Genomic DNA, 19,078 nt, shown 5'->3' on the forward strand with positions numbered 1-19,078 from the left:
CATCTAAAACCTGCTGGATCTTCGAACATCCACCTGAAAGCTCATGAACCTAAAATTAGCCGGATCTCTATATTTAAAACCTGCCGGATGTCCATATATGGCAGTAACGGCAATAAATATAGGCTGAATTGGACTTTTACCAGGCTTCGCTATAGATACAGTATATCACATGACTATTGTCAGGTGTGTTTGCAATCCATTTCCCATCATTTACTTTATGATTCCAAAGGTCGGATAAACCAAAGAAGTTAAAAGGGGCCAAGTGAATGAAACGGATGATAAAACGCCCAACAGTTCATTCGGATCTACACGAACATTTTTACTTCAGGTAAAAAATGAAAATACCTTTCCTTATTGACTGGCTTTTGTGATTTGCCAAATGTTTTAGTTGACAAACTGTATTTAAAAATGTTTGAAATTAAATTTTAACCAAAGCGCGCTGGTCCATGGTTTTAGTAGAAAACATATCAGCGCTGTCCAAAGAAAACAACTGTCTCTAAAATGAAAAATGTACAAGAGAAGATGAAAATGTTTCTACTTTTAATGTAAGTTAAGCTAAAGAGATTTTATCCCAAGTGTTTTGGAGCATTTCTATTGCTGCATTTACCATGGAATCTTCACCCAATATACATAGCAATTTTCTCAAATTATTTCAAAAATGTAAAAAATTGAGACTTTTTTTTGGGACATCAGTAGTTTTAACAGTAAATTACACACACATAAGACACATATAGATAAACCACTTGGAGTGTGAAAAGCAGAAAAAAGCAAAACAGCTTCTAAGACTGAACTTTGGAGCTATTTGGTTTAGCTGTGCTACTCATGTTTTTCATTGCTCTTTGTTATTGATGTGTTTTTAAAATCCTCTTAAACTTTTTAAGGGTCTGTATTTTGACCCACATTTCAGTTTTTGACTCTCATGACTCCAAAACACATTAGTTCCCCAAAATATTTATGATGATTATCGAGACATGTACAGCAACTAAATGATATGTCTCAACATTACAAACAAGATGTCTGCATTGAACGGGTTAATGTGATAAAAATGACTCCCATTACAGATCTGCTGATGTGAAAATTCTGGTTTCTCGCAGGTGAACACGTTTCCATTAAGGATGGCCACTACTGCTGTACCTGACAATAATCTAAGAAATGGCTTCGTTGTGGTGACCCAACTGGTCCCAACAGTGGCATCAGGGCAAAATGCAGTTGGGGCTGGCCCAGGGGTCTCTACTGTTGGAGTCCCTGTTGTCACACCTGTCAATAACATCAACACAGTAATATCTGCTCCAGACTCACTTCAGAAATTTCTGAAATCCCAGCCACAAGCTCTCGGGGTAAGAGATCCCATTCATTATGATAGAGTTACATTCTTTTGTTTGCTTTTTATTTGCTGTAAAATTGACTTAAAGCTATAATTTGGGAGGACTATGAAATGGAAAGTTGTAGCAAGCAGGTAAAAAAAAACAGTATTTAAACCAAGCTAGTTTTTTTTTTTTTTGCTGTGTGTGTGTGTGTGTGTGTGCGCGCCAGTCAATGTTCAAGGCAGTATCAGTGAACTACATACCAGTACAGTAATAAACAAAGTAATAAATGCCTGCAGTGAGTTTCCATTAAGTGATCTCAAGTGATGTGTCATATACTGACATCAGAGGCTGAGCCAGCGGTGGGGCTCTGGGGTGGGGGTGGGGGTGAAGGGTCAGGGAAGTTGCCTTTGGCCTGCCCTTGGGGAACGGGGGTCTACTTTTGACTGCTGACATAATCAAAAGTAGACATTAGTAGTAAAATATATAAAATATTCTTATCAGAATTCTAATACAGGGATAAGCAGTCCTATGCAAAAGTTCAGGCGCCCCTGGTCAAATGATGTTTTGTTGATTTTCTGACTTAAAATTAGAAAACACTTCTGCACATTTTAATGCAAAGTTACTGTTTGTTATTGCTGGATTCATAACATCAAAAAGTAAAAATATGACCTTAACAGTAAATAACTGTACATGTGTGCATTTTTAACAGAAAATGTGCTTTATGGTCATAAACATGTTGCTATATGCTTACTATTTACTGTTGAAAGCTAAAATCTTTTTTAAAGTAATTTTTACAGAGCAGATCACTGAAGAGACACCACCTGAGACCCAGTTCATAGCTCAGATTTGTGGAAAAATTGGTCAAAAAGCTCTCAGTAGACAAAAAGAAGTTGTGAGTTCAGCTTCTTCTATTATAAGGGTTTAAAATTACATCACCCATCTATTTTATTGGAAAGAAGACAGTTACAGCCTCATATGACACCCACCTTTTGATGGAAGCTTATAGAATATGAAGTAAAGAATGACACCAGTTTTGGAACCACCAGTGGTCTCAAGGAGTTAAAGAGGTTAACTGTGTTTTCTATAGAGGATGTGCTCATTTATTTTCACTTGGAAAAAAACATGTCATTTTAATGGGGGTGTGCAAAGTTTAGCCTGAATGACTGTAAATGGGTCATTCTCATAAAACCACCACAAACCATCTCCATAAATATTTGAATGTCATAAGCGTTATGTAGATTAAAAAAGATTAAAAAATCTTTTACAAAAAGTTAATCATTTTTCTATCAAAGTTTTGAAAAAGTTACACATTCCTCTTCAAATCTTGCTGTGTTGCAGTACTAAAAAAGAAATATTCATGTACATTTTTTTCAAGTTAAGTGCCAGTAGTGGTCATGTTTGTGAGCATCACTCAGATGGCAGCATCAGCTACAATATTGTAAAGTGGAAATAAAGTGTAAGTAAAAGTATAATCTATATTATCAAAGTACAGACCAGATAACAGTCACTTTATTTTCTTACTAGCTTTTATTCAAATGTGAATGATGGCATTCCGGTCTACTGAAAGATATGTATATTTGGAGACCCCTCTGGTGGAAATCTGTTATTGCAAGCAAAGAACCTTTTGTAACATGGGTGGAGTCTCAAACCCCTTTTCTAAATGGAGAGAGAATTCAAAAAGAACTCAGTTAAAACTTGGTGAAAGACACGTCTTACGAGAACGTGAGTGGTGGTTGGATAGTGTAGTGGTTAACACCTCTGCCTTGTACACTGTAGACTGGGGTTCAATCCCCCACCAGGGTAAGCACCCTACACTATACCAATAAGAGTCCTTGGGCAAGACTCCTAACACCACCTTGGCGTCCCTGTGTAAAATGACCAAACAGTAAGTTGCTCTGGATAAGAGCGTCAGCCAAATGCCATAAATGTAAATTAATTAGTTGCTGATTTTGCACTGGAGACCTAAACATTGAGCCGCACCTTCTTTTTTAGCCTGTGCATGTAACGTTAATGCCTAAAGACATCTGATGTTGTCTAAAAGAATACCAACCAACCTTGACTTAGTATTAACGCTCCTTTAAAAAAAAAACAAAAGAAACAAACAAACAAAAAAAAAAACAATGCACACAGAGCAGCTTTAGGTGAAATATCTACTACTGTCATCACATCTCCATCAGTATGATGTTGATTTTGAGATCATTTGAGACTTAAACATCAAGCTGGAACTTCTTTTTGAGATGCTAATATCTGAAGACATATGATGTAGTATGAAAATCTCCCAACCCGACACCTCTAAATAATTATTTCAGGTTTTAGCACACACCATATTTTAGCCTGTATTTAATCTTCTGACGGAGCTATGACGCTTTCAGCTTTAATCAAAGAATTAACAAAGAATTGAAGTAATGCTTTCAAAGCTTTAGTTTCAGTACTACTACTAATAATAATAATAATTATAATAACAATAATAACTTTCTTTTTACACTTCTTTATCCTTTCTACTACAAAAATGTAACCAGAATTCCTTAATGTTTGTTTTTTTCCCCACAGACTGTTCAAATAATGATTGGAATCATAACTTTCCTGTTCGGCATCGTGTTGACAGTCGTCGAGCCAACGATTTCTGTCTACAGTGGAGTTGTTTACTGGAGCCCTCTGTTCGTAAGTTCTGAGATTCATCATATTAAAAAGCAGCAGTACTAGACTATATTGTCCAGTCCAGCTCAGTAATGTTTCACTGCTCAGCCCTTCTTGAGGTTAAAATGGGTCAGTCGGATCTGTAAACTGTGCAGGACGGGGATTCCACTAACAGGCCAGGGGTACACTGGAATCGATCATTTCATAATTGTTCAGTTGTTTGCAAATGTTTGGGCACCCATGGTCAAAATCCATGTTTTGTACATTTCTGCAAATTTGAATGCACGAAGTGGAATAAAAGTGGAATAAAACAGAAAATGGCCTGTGCAAAAGTTATGGCACATTTTATGTTTTAGATTTATTGTTTTCCAATAGTGCGGAATTGTCACCTCACAGCAAGTAAATGTATGTAATATGTGTAAATTTAGCAAATAAACACGTCTTTCCCTAATGTTTACAGACAAATACCATGTTTGTTCCCTGTAGAGTGTATAATTTGTTTACACATTTTTAGTTTGAACGTCAACAAAACATGTAATTTGACAAGGGATGTTCAAATTAATATCTAAGATATTAGTAGTTTTTTTTTTTTTATTGATAAAAATTCATTCCAATAAATTTGTGTTTTTCTTTCTTACTCTTGCAGTACATCATCACTGGCTCTCTGACCATTGCAGCAGAGAAAAAACTGAATGCCTGTTTGGTATGTCAACATCAATATTTCTTAAATGGTTAATATTAACAGTTGCTGTTATTAGTAAGAGAATATCCTAATTCTTATTTTGAATCTAAGCTTTCAATCCAAACCACTTTTGAGTTTGTAAGTAGAAGAGGAGAATTTTTTTATTATTAATTGGATTTGATAAAATTGTTCTTGTAGTCGTGTGTTGTGAAAAGAAAATCTTAGAGATTCAAATGTATACACACACACACACACACACACACACACACAATTTCATCACTTTTGAAAGAATCAAAAGTGATCACTTACTTGGACACAATATGGAATGAATAAAATATAAAATTTAATTCATTGCATAACTGCATAATTTCAAAAACCTGAATAACTAAATACTTGTGTAAATGTGAAAAATAGGTAACTCATCTTCTTACAGCTAAACTCATACAAAAAAAATCATAACAAATCACAGCATTTTCTGCAAAATACTCTGAAGGCTAATCTCAGTTACATTTTAGCAGAGAAAAAGTTGTGCAGTCAACAGTGATGCAGTTATTCTGTAAATCCGTTCTGCTCTAATCATCTCTGTCCTGCAGGTGAAAGGCTCTCTGGGAATGAATGTGGTCAGTATTATAATCGCAGCAACAGCTTTCATTCTACTGCTAATGGATCTTTTAGTATATCAATACGACCCTTGCTACAACTACTATGAATGTGAGATTTACAATAGATTGTTGGTAAGTGCTGGATATGTTGTCTTTTTTTGTATAAGATGCTTAGTCTAAATCATTTTGACTGGATTTAAACATGGCTTTATTGTGCTGTACCTAAGTGAGAAATGTCATGTTTACATTGTTTTTGATGGCCAAATGTGTGTTTGTATTTGTCAGAAGTCAGTCTTAATTGAATCAATTTACAATGCTGTGTGTGAAATGCTAATCAAAACAGGGATTTGCAAATACACTTTGACCTGCAGTAACAGTACAAAAGCATGAGATTTGATGTGTTATTGTATGAACTATGTTTTTTTTTTTGTTTCTTGAAAATACATGGTTATGTTAAAAATTGCATATCAGTCAACATATTAAAGAGCGTCTAGTTTTTTGAAATTGAGTTTTGTACATTAAACAGACTGCGTGAAGTTGTGGGTCTAAAATATTAGTTGATTTTTTTTGTTATTAATAAAAGCTTATTATTCTGATGTCGTACTGAATAGCAGACTAGGACCTATGGGATCAGTGGAGTGCTGCTGGTTTTGTCTCTGCTTCAGTTAATCATCTCCATCTTCATCTCAGCGTTTGGATGCAAAGCCACCTGTTGCACTGAACCAGTGGTGAGTATCACAGTAACATGGAACATGTTTGGATTTGAACACGTACATTTCGTCAACACTTCTGTCCACTTAAATAATAGCATCAAAAAACTTCTTTTGGACCTTAAAAATTGTACTTCTTTGGCAATTTAATGAGCTCAATTATATTTTGTTTCTTCAAAATGCACGTTCAATATAATAATGACAGTAACTTCAGCTTCAGAGCACTTTTCATACATGTAGCACTCAAATTCTTTTACAATACAATAGTTTAATTTTGAATTAATCTAAATAAAACATTAATTAAGATTGAAGCTAAAAACATTAACTGCCTAATTGTGAAAGGTATTCGGTTCCACAGTTTAATAACATAAGAGAAAGAGGCCTCTCCACTTTTTCTGTATTTTATGGAAAGGAATTACAGAAGGCCAGTATATGCAGAGCTAAGATCACATGTTGGAACATGAATAGATAGGTATTCTGTAAGATATGTACGTGCTAAGCCATATAGAGCTTTAGGAACAAATACAAGCACCATTTTCATAAGAAGCCTGGTAAAAGAGCATCATGACTATTAATTCTGTCTGAAACAAATGAATAGATAAGTTTTTGTGTATCTGTCTGAAATAGAAAATTCCAAAATTGATCCAAAATTTACAATCTCAATTCCAAAAAGTTGCTGTGTAAAATGCAAATAAATGTAAATAAAAGACGTAATGATTTGCAAGTCTCAAAGACCCATATTTTATTCACAATAGAACATAAAACACATATTAGGTGTTGTTGGCAGCAACACATCTCAGAAAAAGGGACAGGGCCACGTCTACCATTGTGTAGCACTCCCTCTTCTTTTAACAACTGTCTGCAAATATCTGGGAAGTAAGGAGGCCAATTGCTGGAGTTTTGGGAGAAGAATGTTGTCCTATTCTTGTCTGATGTAGGATTCTATATGCTCTATAGAATGATTCTATATGCAGGCTTTTCAATGTGCACTGATAACAAGCTTGATGGTCTCCTCTTGAAAATAAAATTTTGATTCATCTGACCACAGAACAGTTTTCTATTATCCCTCAGTCCATTTTAAATGAACTTTGGCCCTGAGAATATGGCAGCTTTTCTGGATTGTGTTGACATATGGCTTCTTCTTTACATGATACAGCTTTAACTTGCATTTGTGGATCGCACGGCAAACTGTGTTCACAGACAACGATTTCTGGAAGTGTTCCTGAGCTCATGCAGTGATTTCCAGTACAGAGTCATTTTCAAGGCAGTGCCATCTCTGGGCCCAAAGATCACAAGCATCCAATACTGACCGTCAACCTTGTCCCTCGTGTACAGGGATTTCTCCAGATTCTCTGAATCTTTTGATGGTGATATATGCTGTAGATGGTGGGATATACAAAGTCTTTGCAATTTTACATTGAGAAACATTTTTTGTGAAATTATTCCACAATTTTTAGTTTTTGCAGATTGGTGAACATTTACCCATCTTTGCTTCTGAGACACTCTGCCTCTCTAAAATGTTCTTTTTATAACCAGCCAACTGAATTAGTTGCAAATTGCTCATTCAGCAGTTAATCAGTACCACTTACTTTACCAGCCTTTTATTACCCCTGTCTCAACTTTTTTGAGATGTGTTGCTGCAATCCAGTTCTAAATGAGTTAGTTTTTTTAAGAAGTGGTAAAATGTCTCACTTTCAACATCTAGTATATGCTCTATGTTCAATTTTGAATAATATATGGGTCTGTGTGATTTGCAAATCATTACATTCTGTTTTTATTTACATTTTAAACATTGTCCCAACTTTTTTGGAGTTGGGGCTATAGTTGGCAATCAATGTTGTCTTGACTTTCCAAAAAATGCAAATGTATATCTATAAATTGTCAAAGCGCATATGTAATTTAATCCCATGTTTCCTCATCACATTTACTAGAGGCAACATGTACACTGAAAAAAGGGGCCCTAAAATGAAACCTTGTGGAACTCCAAAGGAAACTTTTCTTTACATGAATGACTTTCAAAAAAGAAACGGGCTATTTATCTATTTGTCACTTTTATAGCGGTGCGGTGGAAATCTGTTGCTTTAGGAAATCACAATTTCCCTACAATTTATATAATTTTTTCTCCACAAATACTTCCAGTACTACAGGTTTCTCTTTGGTGAAATTGGTGAATTTCTTAATTTGTTCAAGTGCAAGTACTTTTCTTCTAATCATCTTACTTTGAAGTTTAGTATTCAGGGAAAGCTCTGATCTGTGGTATATAAATCTGTGAGATAGCACTATGGAATAGAACTCTTAAACTCTTTTTTTTAAAGGTCTCTGTCGTAACTGTGGCTCCGAACTATGCAGCATGCTGTTCAAGGGTCAATCCATTCCAAACTCACAGTGGTCAACAGGTAAGAGAAGCCTGTGGGCTATCAGTATAAGGGTCTACTTCGCAAAAAATGTTTTTGGTTTGGTTTTGTATCTGTTTCTGTTTTATATATATATATATATATATATATATATATACGTACACAAAAAAGTCATATTTGATGTTTTAAGTTGTGAAAGAAATTGGCATAAGACTTTTTAATGTAATGTACTATAAGTAGTGTAAATTATTGTTAATTTAATTATTGTTCATTATTTGTATGTGACAAAGTAAATGGTTAATAACGCTTAATTATATGATTAATCACAACTGAAATGGTAGCATTTATGCATGTGGAGCCAGGAAATAACCACCATTTACAAAAGTATGACATAATGATTGTTGTTATTTATGAGGGCCTATTATTTTACTGCAGTCTAAGTCTATGTTTACAAATGTTTACACTAGATATCTAATCGACTTTACTTAAAATAAAATAACTACTTAATTGTCCAGAAGGATTTATATTAATACAAGCAGAAAACAAGTGTGAATCATGAATGTATTTTATAATTCATAAAATATTATTTTATTTCAGGATGTGCTATACATCCAAAATTCTGGCGTGACTGTGAACAACCCCCCTACAGAAAATCCTCCAGCGTACAGTGTGACCTTACCAAAACCAGAAGCCTGTGCATGAAGGCAGAAAAAGGCCTGGAGAAGAACTACAAGTCCTAACATGCTGATTGAGGAAGCTTGATTTTGGTTATAATGCTTTAAATAATATACAGTGGGGTTGAAAAGTCTAAGACCATTAATGAAAACATTTCTATTTTACACTGTATTTTTTAACAAATGATATTATCAGCGTAGCAATTTGAAGGAAAAGTAAAATCTTTAAAATATTTACAGAATTTGAACCATATATCTTGCTTCACTTTTAGGGACAACATGTACTAGAGCTGCATGAACTCCACAAGTTTGTGGTGAGCAGATCAAATGAGTCTACTGAATACAAGCTTCAGTGGACGAGATAAGACTAACAAACAATATGACCACTCTATATAAAGACTTCAATTTGATCAATTTTGAAATTTATACATTTATGCACATAGTGCAAAACAGTGCAGATTCTTCAAGATTTTCTATTTTATTTTAGTTTTATTTTTCATAATTCTAAACATTCTGTGGCTTATTTTTTAGGCTTAAGTGAAAACATTCCCAGATTTATATTGTGGTTTGGAACTTTTGGACCCTACCTCATGGTTCAATTTTTTTCTGAACAATTTGAATGGTCACCTGACCTTTACATTGTACAGACATTTCGTGATGAAATGTAGGAGTTCCTACTGTTGGCGTCCCTAATGTAGGAGCTTCTACTGTTACAGTACCTAATGTTAGTGTCCACAGTGTTGTAGTGCCACATTCTTTTTGTTCAGTCTATAAATAGATTGCTTCTTTGTTGCTAAATATTAAAGTGATGATTTGGCAGGACTATTGTAAGATAATGGTAGCAAGCAGGTCTCAAAAACCATCAGTAAGCTGTACTGGCACATGTGTGCGTGTGCACCAATTATTGTGCAAGGCCTTATCCGTGAACTAGATACCAGTACAGTAATAAACGAGGTAATACATGTAATGAGGAAATAAGACAAGCCCTTGTGAGTGACCTCAAAACTGCCTTCCTTGTCATACACTGTCATCAGAGGCAGAGCCAGCAGGGGTGGTGTGGTGAGGGCATTGTCTCAGGCCCTGCTCTTGTGGGGGTCCCAATACATTGAAGTAAACAGAATGATGCATTGTTCCATATTTAAGTGTGCTCTTTGTAGAGGATGTCATGTAATTTTAATAGAAGTGTTCAAACCTTTGCAATGACTATAAATGGGTCATTCTCACAAAACTGCCTCAAGTTCATAAATACTTGAGAGCCAAAGTATCACTTTGATTAAAATTAAAATAATTTAGTTTAATAAAGCAATTTTATTATTTTTTCTATTACAATGTTTTTTCGGATATAATTCTTTTTCAAATAAACATAAAAACAATAAAAAGTAACCAGAATTTCTTGGGTCCATATTTTTCCTTGACACCTTCACAGCCGCCACTTGTTGAGACTTGTTAATATCATCAATTACATAATGAGCTCAATTTACTGAAGCACTATTTATTATTTATATTATATATATATATAAAATCATTGTAACGAGGGGGAGCAAGGAGGCGGGCGCATATGCGGAGATAAGCAACTTTTATTAAGGGCAAATCCAGGGTTGTGGTCATAACAGTCCAGGTTGAGATGGCCAACACGGATAGAATGATATGCAGACATGATGACAAACACAGGTAAACTACAACGGGGGCTGGAGGAACGAACACCAAACAAAACCAACAGCACGATCAAAACGATACAAACAAAGACCAAGAAGAAACTCAGGAAAACACAGGGCTTAAATACAAGGGTTAATGAGGGACAGGCGGAAACACAGGTGGGAACAATCAGGGGCGGAGTCACAAAACAAGGGGCTGGACTAAAAACCAAAACAAAGAAGCACATGGACAGGACTGGGAAGTAAACAAAAGAGGAGGACATGGACAGGACAGGGAGGGGCCAATCGTGACATTCATATATATATATATATATATATATATATATATATATATATATATATATATATATATATATATATATATATATATATATATATATATACATACATACATACATACACAATCCTTATTAATTAATATTCTATACATTTTGTTTATTCAAATAACACTTTTCTCAGCAAATAAACACATACTACACAAATAAATTGATTTTGAAAATGTCTTGGGTGCCTAAGACTTTCGCACAGTACTGTATATGTTTTAATTTTAGCTTTAAAATACTTAGGTTTACAGCAATAAACAGAGTGTGAAAAGAAAGTTATTCAACAAAGATGATTTACAGATTCATCTTCAAATCTTACTGCGTTGCACTAATGAGAATTTGGTCAATTACATTGGAAAATGGTACTTAAATGATACTTCAATTTGAAGCATATTGAGTCATTCAGGCTTATTTTATTGACCTGAAGTTGCCAAGAAGATTTTAGGATATTTTTCAGAAAAATGCAATGCGATCCCCTTCTTAACTATTATCAGTGAATGTGAGTATCAGTGAGAGATTGGGTTAACAGCACACTCTGACTTCTTAGATCAGAGTAAGCTCTAGATATTTGATTGAGAAATCTGAAGAAAGCTGGAGCCCAGTAATCAGATTTCTCAGCGCATGTGAACCCTCACTCTGATTTCTTTCATATTTCTCAGTCTGTGCATGTGTAAAAACTGAGCGCTGTGCTGGAAACAGCAAACGGCGTTTAACCTAGTATCTGTGAGATGACAACAAAGCACTTTTGGATGCATTACATTTGAGTTGAGTGATTTCTATTTCTCAACCACTTACTGACATTTATCAATTGATTTGCATTCATCAGAGTATTAAGTGTATGTAAATGCATTCAGGGTAAGTACAGACTTTTCTTCATTATTATCTCTTATTCAAGAATGACAAATTGCATTCCTGTTTAGTTAAAGATATTCATATTCATTTACAAAAGAGACATTTTGTAAGGTGGGTTGTGCTTTGCACCCGTTGCCTGTGCAGATGAATCTGATTATTGAAAGAGGACTCAAAGAGAATTCAGTCTAAACTTGGTGGAGGCCTTATCTTCTGAAGAAATGATTGAATTATTTACTATTGTCATCATATCTTCATCAGCATTGATTTTGAGATCATTTGAGACCTGAATATTGAGTCGGACCTTCTTTTTGAGATGCTTATATATACAGATGTACAACACGGGGTGAAAACTCCTAACTTGATGCCCCTAACATTTAAATTATTATTTCAAGCTTTACAGGGTGACTCACAACAGCGTGTGCTCACCATATTTTAGCCTGTTTTTACTCTTCCCACTTAGTAATGATACTTTATGAGAGTTTTTATCAAGATGTTACTGTACAGACTGACAAAGAATTCAAATAATGCTATCAAATGTTTAATTACAGTAACAGCAAGACTACTACTACTACTACTAGATAGACAGATTTGATAGATTCAAGTCAAGAGGCTTTTATTGTCATTCCATCTATGTACAAGTACACAGTGAAAGAACATTTCTCCAAGGAACAACACGGTGCAACATGAAACAGAATAAGCAGTACAAGGTGCAATGTGCAAATATAAGTGTGCAAAAAATTAGATTAGAAACAATACAATAAATACGATAAATAAAACAGATGTTAGACACGGCAAAAAGACAGAACAGTGCAGTGCTGACACAGCACTCTGGGCATGAGGTAGTGAAATAAGGTGCAAAGATTATTTAACATGCTGTGATGCTGTGAGCACAGCAGTTCCTGAGGTAAGATATACACAGTGCTCAAGTAAACAAAGTGTAAACACTGTATTAGCAGCAAGTTCCAGGTGGTGCAAAAGAGCACCAAAAGAGTAGAGTGTGTGAGTGTAGTATGTGTGTGATGGGGGCTTTCAGTTCAGTCATTGTGAGTTCAAAAACCAGTTTGCTTGCAGAACAAAGCTGTTGCAGAGTCCAGCAGTGACGGCGTGGATGCTCCGGTACCTTCTACCAGACGGAAGTTGTGAGAAAAGTCAGTGTGAGGGATGGATGGGGTCGTTCACAATGCTGGTGGCTTTTCGGATACAGCATGTGGTCTAGATGTCCATGATGGAGGGGAGAGAGACCCCAATGATCTTCTCAGCTGTCCTCACTATACGCTGTAGGGTCTTGCTCTCTGAGGCGGTGCAATTCCCAAACCAGTTGAGGATGCAGCTGCTCAGGATGCTCTCCACAGTCCCCCTGTAGAACATGGTGAGGATGGGGGGAGATGAGCCTTCTTCAGTCTCTGCAGGAAGTAGAGGTGCTGCTGGGCTCTCTTGGCTATGGAGTTGGTGTTGAGGGACAAGGTGAGGTTCTCTGTGATGTGGACACCGAGGAACTTGGTGCTCCTGATAATTTCCACAGCAGAACCAGTGATGTTCAGTGGGAGATGGGCACCTCGCACTCTTCAGAAGTCAACAGCCATCTCCTTTGGCAGGTTGTTGTTTCTGCACCTGTTCGTTAGCTGCTGCACCTCTCTACGCTGACTCATCATTCTTGCTGATCAGACCCACCACAGTCGTTTCATCAGTGAACTTGATGATGTGATTTGAGCTGTACTTTGCAGTACAGTCATGAGTCAGTAAACAGCAGTGGACTGAGCACACATTCTGATATAGGTGTTTTATTGTCCAGGTGGGAGAGAGTCAGGTGGAGTGTGGTGGAGATGGCCTCATCTGTTGAGCAGTTATGCAAATATTATTGCATATATGCAAATTGAAGTGGGTCCAGTGAGGGGGGGGTGCTGGTCTTTGATGTGCCTCATGACAAGCCTTGCAAAGCACTTCATGATGATGGGAGTGAGTGCAACAGGATGGTAGTCATTAAGGCAGGACACTGGAGACTTCTTTGGCACAGGGATGATGATGGTGCTCAGAGAGATGTTGAGAATGTCTGTGAGAACATCAGCCAGCTGTTCAGCACATTCTCTGTGCACTCTGCCCAGTAATCTCCACACATCAGCTGTGGGCAGACACAATACCTGTTCATTTGGAGGAGGTGTGGTTTTCCTTGCTGTCGTGCTATTCTGTGCTTCAAACCGAGCATAGAAGTTATTTAGTGCATCAGGAAGGGAGGCAACACTGTCACGAGCAGATGGAGGTGTCTTGTAGTTGGTGATGGCCTGGATGCCCTGTCATGCTAGCAAAAAAAAAAAAAGAGGATAATGGACCACTGTTGGCCCGCTAATGGCAAAGGAGGCCAAAGGAGGTCCACTGGCATTTAGCGCAGTGTTTTCTCAGCAGCCCACCAGCGGTTAAAGCAGAATAATAGACATAATTTGACTTTTTATCTCTCATTTTTCCCTCACAGTCAAATTTACAGATTTCCCCTTGCTTCTTTTCTTTAGTTATACTTTCTAAATGGGTTTAGTAAATCTTTTTAATCACAGGGTCAGCAACTTTTTCTATAAAATAATTTTATATCAGGCCTAGTCATTATTTTTCTCTCTCAGTATATGCTCGCTGTCAGGGTTGTAGGGACTGTAACTAGCAATACTGAAGCTAGCAGGGGATGCAGCTAGCGCAGGCTAAGGTTTGCAGGGACTGAGGCTAAAAGGGCTGAAGCTAGTGCAGGCTAAAGCTAGCAGGGACTGAGGGTAATAGGGCTGAAGCTAACGCAGGCTAAAGCTAGCAGGGCCTGAGGCTAAAAGGGCTGAAGCTAGCGCAGGCTAAAGCTAGCAGGGACTGAGGGTAATAGGGCTGAAGCTAGCGCAGGCTAAAGCTAGCAGGGGCTGAGGCTAAAAGGGCTGAAGCTAGTGCAGGCTAAAGCTAGCAGGGCCTGAGGCTAAAAGGGCTGAAGCTAGTGCAGGCTAAAGCTAGCAGGGACTGAGTCTAAAAGGGCTGAAGCTAGTGCAGGCTAAAGCTAGCAGGGACTGAGGCTAAAAGGGCTGAAGCTAGTGCAGGCTAAAGCTAGCAGGGACTGAGGGTAATAGGGCTGAAGCTAACGCAGGCTAAAGCTAGCAGGGACTGAGGGTAATAGGGCTGAAGCTAGTGCAGGCTAAAGCTAGCAGGGGCTGAGGCTAAAAGGGCTGAAGCTAGTGCAGGCTAAAGCTAGCAGGGACTGAGGGTAACAGGGCTGAAGCTAGCACAGGCTAAAGCTAGCAGGGACTGAGGGTAACAGGGCTGAAGCTAGCGCAGGCTAAAGCTAGCAGGGACTGAGGGTAACAGGGCTGAAGCTAGTGCAGGCTAAAGCTAGCAGGGACTGAGGGTAACAGGGCTGAAGCTAGCGCAGGCTAAAGCTAGCAGGGACTGAGGGTAACAGGGCTAAAGCTAGTGCAGGCTAAAGCTAGCAGGGACTGAGGCTAAAAAGGGCTGAAGCTAGCGCAGGCTAAAGCTAGCAGGGACTGAGGGTAACAGGGCTAAAGCTAGTGCAGGCTAAAGCTAGCTGGGACTGAGGCTAAAAAGGGCTGAAGCTAGCGCAGGCTAAAGCTAGCAGGGACTGTCAGTAGTGCTGAAAAAGCTAAAATGACTGGACGCCCACTGAGGCTTGCTAAGAGAACTAAGGATAGCAGGTGCTCTATGAAAACAACATCCCAGAGACCAAAGTAAGTCAAGAGCTGAGAATGAATGAAATCTTTTCTAAAGTTTTATATTATTATTGTTTCGTTTATGCTTTCATGGCTTGGTTTGACGGGCAAAAAATAAAATAAAATAAAATATTCCCAGTCATAGTACAAAATATTAATTGAAATGCATGGAAATCTCATATAAAATCTCATATAATCAGGTCTTGTTTTAGTTTTTTGTTTTTTTGCTGGAATGTGGGGGGGCCTCACAAAACCACAATCAATTCCTGTGCTAGCCTTCTCCCTTCCCATTTGGTTGTGTTGTGGGTAGTTAGCAGGTGGAATATCACATGACAAAATTGGGGAAAATGTAATTTTTTTTTGTTGGTTTCGCTTTTGTTTCTGTTTTTACAGCAGTTGCAGTAAGAAAGTTCTGAAAGCTGGGAATGCTGGAGCCCCTTCAACACCCCGCACCCTGTATCCCTGGCAATGATACTGCTTTAAGATTCTTCTCAACTTGAAGAGCAAAAACAGCCCACAGTAAAGTCCTGAGTCTAGCAGACATCTGGCTAGGCACACCCCGCAGAACAGGGGGTGTGGGGAGGTGGGAGATGCTGGAAATTTCCACCGAAAGCACAGCACAAGACGGTACTTCTCACAGGGGGCTTCACTAATCACAGCAAGCATTTTCTCTCGCAGTGGTCCCGAGGCTCTGTTTCTGCTTTAGTAGCGCAGCCCACATCATCTACATACATTAAATTGCACACCACCTTCCTAGATTCTGCTCCATATCTGCTAAACAAGCCATTTATAATAGGTAAAACCTTCTGTGAATGTCACATTTGTAAACATCTATAAACACATTTATAACATGATATAATGCATTCATAAATATCATTTTTTGATAAAATGAATTACACTGAATTAAACTTTATAGCCATGTTTATTATACATTATGAATTGTTAATATAATGCATTATAAGTACTGTTAATAACATGTTATACTGTCAGTGCCAAAGAAGTCAGTCCCAGTCAGTTATTGCCTGAAATTCCTTGAGATACAGGCGAGGACAGATCAGACTGGGTGGCTTTGTTGAACCATTTGGATTAGACTTTCGTCATTTGGCAAACATGAAAAAGGTTGATGAAAGATAAAACATTTAATGGCAAGTAATAGTGGCTACATACCTGAAAATGCCCTGTTAGGGCAATAATTAAAACCAGAGTGTAGTGAACCCAGTGGCCCTTCTAGGATTAGTTTAGGGTGGGGCTATAACGGGGCCAGAGCTGCCTTCAAATTCAAAGAGCTTCATAATAATCTCATGATATCTCTAATTACAATTGTGATAAAGTTAATTCTTTATTAAATATAATCCACAATACAGATACATTTGTTGCATTAATTATTTGCTTGGTTGCAGATGAAGTGTCTGAGCCTTGATATAAAACTCTATGTGTGGTTTTTCACTTCATATGAAATCCAATGTTTAGCTTGAGTAAGGGGGCCTCACATATGCATCCAGCATATGCATTATGAGGAATGTGTAAAGGGGGGCACGTTTTAAAAAGCTCTAGTTCCCTAGGCCCCTCTTCTGCCCCCCTCTCTCCCTTTCTCTCCCTTTCTCTCTTTTAGTTTCAAAATAAGTGGAGGTCATTTAACAGGAACCATATGTGGGCCATATCTTCATGTAAACAAGTACCCTATAAAGGGGCCACTCAAAGCCTTTTTGCTCAGACGTGTTCCATATTGGCACAAAACCTCTCCCAAGCTGCCTGGGATGGCTTTGTTTGATATTGCTCTTCTTTGTAACAAATCTTTACATACAACAGAGACGGTGTCGGCGAAGATTTCTTCATTTCCTTCATAGCATTGCTGTTGAAATGAATCACACAGACATAGTAAAATATCTAATCATGAGGCTAATGCAATTACCCTGTTCAAATACACAGTTCAGAAATCATCCCCCTTTAAAGAAGCCCACAGGCTTGGTCCCCCAGAGAAGATTTTATTGACTTTGACATTAAGTATTCTTCTGCACTTTGAGAATTAATACAGGGAGAGGGGTAAATACTGTTGCATAATTAAGTTTGCTGAATTCAACAACTATGCCATTACAAAGAACGTGCTTTCCAATTTTCTTCTACTTTTCAGTTGCTACTGCTTACAATACCAATGTCAAATGTTTTGCATCTCCTCTTCAATAGTTACTATGAATAGTAGTCATTCTAAAAACTCATAATGCCCATAATTTGTGTTCTATCCGTTAAAAGGCCTATATTGGCTCTATATGCTGTGCTTGGACCCCAGTGATCACCGCTTGAAAAGTAAGCTGCTGGAAGTGCTTAGTAGAGAGCTAGAATACACTGTATAGACAAAAGTATTGGGCCACATTATACCTACAGGAGCTTTTATGACAAGCCATTCTAAATCCATAAGCATTACACTCTTTGGAAAAGCTTTCTTTTCTCTCCAGGATTCTTTTCAAAAGTTTTAGAGTGTGTCTGTTGGAATCTCAGCCCATTCATCCAGAAGAGCATTTGTGAGGTCAGACACCGATGTTGGACGAGAGGGTCTGGATCATAATCTCTGTTCTAGTTCATTTCAAAGGTGTCCAATGCGGTTGAGGTCAGGGCTCTGTGAGGGCCAGTCAAGTTCTTCCACACCAAACTCACCCAGTCATGCCTTTATGGACCTTGCTTTGTGCACTGGGGCTCAGTCATGCTGGAACAGAAAAGGTTCTTCCCTAAACTGTTCCCACTAAGTTGGAAGCATACAACTGTGAAATTCTGCTGAAGATTTCCCTGCATTGGAACTAAGGGGTCTAGGCCGACACCTGAAAAACAACTCCACAGCCCTTCTCTACCAAACCTTCCAGTAGGCACAGTGCAGTCAGGTAAGTAATGTTCTCCTGGCTTTCGCCAAACCCAGACTCAGCCATCTGACTGACAGATAGAGAAGTTGATTCGTCACTCCACAGAATATGTTTCCAATGCTCCAGAGTCCAGTGGCGGAGTAATTTACCCCACTCCATCAGACTCTTGGTGTCCTGCTATGATGTTTGGTTTAGAGACTGTGGCTCCGTCTAAAAGACAGGAGGCTGAGCTGGAGGTGGCGGAGATGAAGATGCTGAGATTTTCGTTGGGAGTGACAAGGATGGACAAGATTAGAAATGAGCAGATCAGAGGGACAGTGAAGGTGGAGCAGTTTGGAGATAAAGCCAGAGAGGCCAGGTTGAGATGGTTTGGACATGTGTTGAGGAGGAATAGTGGATATATTGGGCAAAGAATGTTGGAGATGGAGCTGCCAGGTAGAAGGAGAAGCGGTAGACCTCAGAGAAGGTTTATGGATGTAGAGAAGGTGGACATGGAGATGGTTGGTGTAAAAGTAGAGGAGGCAGTGGATAGGGCAAGATGGAGGCAGATGATCCGCTGTGGCGACCCCTAAAGGGAGCAGCTGAAAGAAGAAGAAGAACATTGACCATAATACAAAAAAAAAAAAAACTTTCCTGTTACTGACCATAATATCAAAAACATACTATCAGAAAATGCATTTCTAAATGATACTGACCATAATATCAAAAACAAGGATATTTTTAAAATACCAAAAATATTTTTTTCCT

General features: G+C 38.0%; 1 protein-coding gene across 2 annotated transcripts; it reads left to right on the forward strand.

Moving 5' to 3' along the window:
- Positions 1 to 229: 229 nt before the first annotated feature.
- Positions 230 to 10,339, forward strand: LOC108424692 (membrane-spanning 4-domains subfamily A member 4A-like). 2 transcript variants are annotated; one of them, XM_037536406.1, is made up of 8 exons: positions 230 to 328; positions 1,095 to 1,337; positions 3,858 to 3,968; positions 4,591 to 4,647; positions 5,220 to 5,360; positions 5,843 to 5,956; positions 8,254 to 8,334; positions 8,890 to 10,339. In XM_037536406.1, exons 2-8 carry the CDS (start codon positions 1,116 to 1,118, stop codon positions 8,992 to 8,994), a joined length of 831 nt encoding a protein of 276 aa, XP_037392303.1. In that variant the 5' UTR covers positions 230 to 328; positions 1,095 to 1,115; the 3' UTR covers positions 8,995 to 10,339. The 2 variants fall into 2 exon arrangements, with proteins under 2 accessions (XP_037392303.1, XP_037392302.1); XM_037536405.1 differs by having other exon boundaries at positions 5,840 to 5,956; positions 8,890 to 10,338.
- Positions 10,340 to 19,078: the final 8,739 nt, after the last annotated feature.

The sequence above is a fragment of the Pygocentrus nattereri genome, chromosome 30 (genome assembly GCF_015220715.1).
Source record: "Pygocentrus nattereri isolate fPygNat1 chromosome 30, fPygNat1.pri, whole genome shotgun sequence".
Lineage (NCBI taxonomy): Eukaryota > Metazoa > Chordata > Actinopteri > Characiformes > Serrasalmidae > Pygocentrus > Pygocentrus nattereri.